Source organism: Helianthus annuus, chromosome 9 (genome assembly GCF_002127325.2).
Source record: "Helianthus annuus cultivar XRQ/B chromosome 9, HanXRQr2.0-SUNRISE, whole genome shotgun sequence".
Lineage (NCBI taxonomy): Eukaryota > Viridiplantae > Streptophyta > Magnoliopsida > Asterales > Asteraceae > Helianthus > Helianthus annuus.
Genome location: NC_035441.2, coordinates 159,554,632 through 159,558,704, shown reverse-complemented (window position 1 = coordinate 159,558,704; position 4,073 = coordinate 159,554,632). Strand labels below are relative to the sequence as shown.

The following is a 4,073-nucleotide window of genomic DNA, read 5'->3' as shown; positions in this document are numbered from 1 at the left end:
ATTGGTCCGCAAACTGTAGCGAATAGTTAGATTACGGATTATAAAAAAAAAAAAAACGATTTTATAAAACCGTATGCAAATGGTATCATGTCAAAGAAGAGATTATTATGAATCTTTTTAATTTTAAACCAGTTTAAAAAGTCTTAACAATTGCATAAATTTTATGTTATCTGATTGAACCATGCACAATATTTCACATCAGTTCCAAAACCAGCGTTACGGTGATCGACTAACAAAGCAGAATTAAAGAAAACAACTTCTAACTTGACGGAACAGCTCTCCTAGTTCCACTTGATCTAGTGCAGAACAAGAAAAACATTTAAAATAAACCTCAATAACTAAGCTTCATGTATCAAGATTGATTAGGCTCCTGAATCTAAGATTTGAATGTCCCTACTTTTAATTACATAATAATTGTTAATGTCTGTTAGTCAATCTGAAACTTGTTTGTTGCTGGCTGTTAGCAGCAGGGGTTTTCAATTGTATTTACTTCATTCAGTTTCATTTTCAATTTCAATTCTCTTGTAATCGTTCACGAGTGTTGATCAATAACAAGCTGAAGCAGTTGATTCTCATCTTGTTTTTTCATAATCCCTTTGATCTTGATATCTTCTGGTGTGATTACTTCCGCATTTTCATTCACATCACCATGTTAGATGTCATCTTCAAAGAAGGAGACTGGTATTACAGATGGAGATGCCAACTCCGACACACATTTGTACTGTTATAGATAAATACAATCAGTTAAAAACAACTACTCCATGTTGCAACCAACAGATGCTACACATACCTTATGTTTCTTGTATTTTTCTGTAAGCGCCACCATATTGCCTGTTGGTCTATTTAATTGCGAATAATGTAAAATTTGAACACATTCTTTCAAGTCTGATGGCTTATAACCGGAGACTTGCTCCAGAGACAGATTCTGCAACAAGATTATTTATCAATATAACCGGCTTTTGGTATCTTTTGATATTGAATTTAACGAGTGTGTGCTTGCTTACCCACGGATGTGATGTTGGTCTGAGTGTGAATCTTGCAAGAAAGGTAACAGATGCAGCTACCAAAGAAGGTAAAAACTTGAGGCAGCCGTATTCTAACAAGCTTAACTCAGCCAAATAATAACTCAAGAACTCCACCAGCGAATCGGGTGTCTATAATTCGCAAACAACACAGAAATTAGCACTTACCAATTCAATCATGAAATACAGATAAAATGAGATGGAGCTTACTTCATAATCCTCTTGAGCAACGTCCGTCAATCTTCTGAATAAATTCAACAAATCAAAGGGTAACACACAATCATGTAGTAAAATATTTAGATTTTTAATTCGCACCTCAGGAATGATTTGACTGTGGGAGAGCCCATTTCAAAGTTGAGCGCTTTGAGGACATCGGCTTCCATTTTCAAAACGTCTTGCTTTGTGTGACTATTCGCATAGTAGCAGCACAAATCTTCAGCATCCAGTGGGTAAGTGTCTTCATATTTCCTGTATACAAGAAACGCCTACGGGTCATGTTCAAGATTCCAATCAAACACCAAAGATATAATAATAATACTTACGCAGCAATGATCAGTGAAGAAAGACCAAGAAGCGAAACACTCTTCACGTTAACAACATTTGTGGATAAGAATCTATCCATGTAGGTAGACCTGGCAAACGGGTCGGGTCGGGTCGGATCGGGTCATGGGTCAAAACGGGTTCGGGTCGAAACGGGTTCGGGTCAAAACGGGTCAATTAAAAAAAGGGTTGTTTTGGTTCGGGTCGAAACGGGTTCGGGTCAAAACGGGTCCGGGTCAGAACGGGTTCGGGTCGGAACGGGTTCGGGTCAGAACGGGTTTCGGGTCGGGTTGGCTATAAAAATACAATTGTATTCGTAATGTTAAATGACGACAATTTGCAAAATTTAAAAACAAAAGAAATAAAAACACAATTCTATTAATATGCAAATGCAATTTAGATTGGTTATGCAAGATGGCTCCTTACTAATCATTGCTTCCAGTTTGAGACATGGTCATTAAGAAAGAATATGATTGGTCAACAAGAATATCCATGTTTGTGTAGTTCTTTTGTAGTGTGTACGAACCTTCTATTTCTACAAGAAGCAAATTATGGTTTTGAATTAATTCTGACGTTTAAACTTGTGAAAATGCGAACAATGTGTACACAAAACGATATGTTTTTCCTGTAACAAGTAAAACTATAATCACATGAGATCGAAACGGTTCGATTCGAAACGGTACAGGTCGAAACGGTTCGATACGAAAAGGTACTGGTCGAAACAGTTCGCGTCGAAACGGTTCGATTTGAAACGGTACTGGTTGAAACGGTACGGGTCGAAACGGTTCGCGTCGAAACGGTACGCGTCGAAACGGTTCGATTCGAAACGGTACGGGTCGAAACGGTTCGATTCGAAACGGTACAGGTCGAAACGCGACTGGTCAAAACGGTACTGGTCAAAACGGTTCGATTTGAAACGGTGCTGGTCGAAACGGTACGGGTCGAAACGGTTCCCGTCGAAACGGTACTGGTCGAAACGGTACGGGTCGAAACGGTTCTCGTCGAAACGGTACGCGTCGAAACGGTTCGCGTCGAAACGGTATGAAAATAGTTCTGACCCAAAACTCGTCTCGTGGAGAAACTTGAGTCGGCCCAAAACCCGTTGCGATCCGAAACCCGTCCCATGCAGAAACCCGTGTCAGCCCGAAACCCGACCCGAACCGACCCTGTTCCGATCCAAAACCTGCGTCGTGCCGAAACCCGTCTCGGCCCGAAACTCAATTTGAACTGAACCCATTCCGATCCGAAACCTACCCCGATTCTTTAAGACACTAACCCACATCGACCCATTTCTTTAATGTTGTCGACCCGCTTTGACCCGAAAATAATAAGATGGAATTTCAAGTGACCCATTGTGACCCATTTAGTTAAAATATCTTACCCAAACCAACCCATATAATTTTAAAAGCAACCCAAATTGACCCATTTGGAAGGCTTTGGGTCAAGATTGCCCCCTCTACATGTAGGAAACGGCCAGATGCAAAGTCTCTGAACAAAGCTGAAACCGTTCAGCGATTTGGACCAACAAAAGAACCAATTGCAGCCTTGTATCTACACTAAAATCTTTCTGCACTTTCTCAATGTATCCTGGCATTGGTCTTCTCTTAGCATCCATCTAAATTCACAATTTAAATACACAACTTTAATATTTATTCAAAAACCCTGAACTGGGCATAGCATAACATGAACTAAAAAAAGGGACAAACCTCCATGTTATGAATATAGTCGTAAATATCCGCAACGTAAGCTTCACACATCTGAGGATCACTTGATTTCTTAACCTTCTTCACCTTTTTTGCTTTCTTAACCTTCTTCACCTTTTTCGACGTACATTTTTTATGTAGAATCTTATGCATGGCGTATCCCATTGTGTTCTTTTTGCTTAGGATCACTCTACATAAAATACCAAACCAGTGAATGAACTAACATACTTTTTGACGATTAGGGGTTTCAAGGTCGATGAAGATTGATGATTTGAGGATCAATTAACTGATCATTACCTGTGCGACAATGGTAGATGACGGTTAGGGTGCAATTCATGCAATCTGTATTTATAGTTTATTAAAAACTTGTATAACAAGTTAGGTTTGAAAAAAGTAACTTAACTAAGAAGTTAGGTTTGAAAAAACGTATAATTATCAAGCGAACTTCATTAATCATTATCAACAACTTTAATAATTATTAATTAAACTGACTTCATAGTTAGTTAATCAAATTAAACATTATCAACAACTTTAATTAATAATTATTAATTAAACTGTAATATTCTTACAACTAGTGGGTTACATCCGCACTCCGCAGCCGGCGTGATCCAATATTTAACAAATTTTAAACGGAAACGTAGATGCAATGGTACCGATGTTTGGTCGGTATTGGTCCGGTTATTGTTTTTTACTTATACAATATCGATAATAAGTATAGTTAACGAACACAAGTTAATTAAAGTATAAGGGTACAATTGAAACTTAAAAAAAACAATACAGAAAAAGAAAAAAAAACATTGTAGTACCA

General features: G+C 38.2%; 1 protein-coding gene across 2 annotated transcripts; it reads right to left on the bottom strand.

Annotated features, from left to right (window-relative positions):
• Nucleotides 1-490: 490 nt before the first annotated feature.
• Nucleotides 491-3,035, bottom strand: LOC110876618 (G2/mitotic-specific cyclin C13-1-like). Of its 2 annotated transcripts, none has more exons than XM_035977773.1 (6): nt 1,565-3,035; nt 1,338-1,490; nt 1,233-1,266; nt 1,005-1,154; nt 791-925; nt 491-721 (listed from the first exon to the last, which is right to left on the bottom strand). In XM_035977773.1, the coding sequence occupies exons 1-6, from the start codon at nt 1,642-1,644 to the stop codon at nt 653-655; spliced, it is 621 nt and encodes a 206-aa protein (XP_035833666.1). In that variant the 5' UTR covers nt 1,645-3,035; the 3' UTR covers nt 491-652. The 2 variants fall into 2 exon arrangements, with proteins under 2 accessions (XP_035833666.1, XP_035833667.1); XM_035977774.1 differs by having other exon boundaries at nt 1,233-1,263.
• Between the last annotated feature and the right edge of the window lie 1,038 nt (nt 3,036-4,073).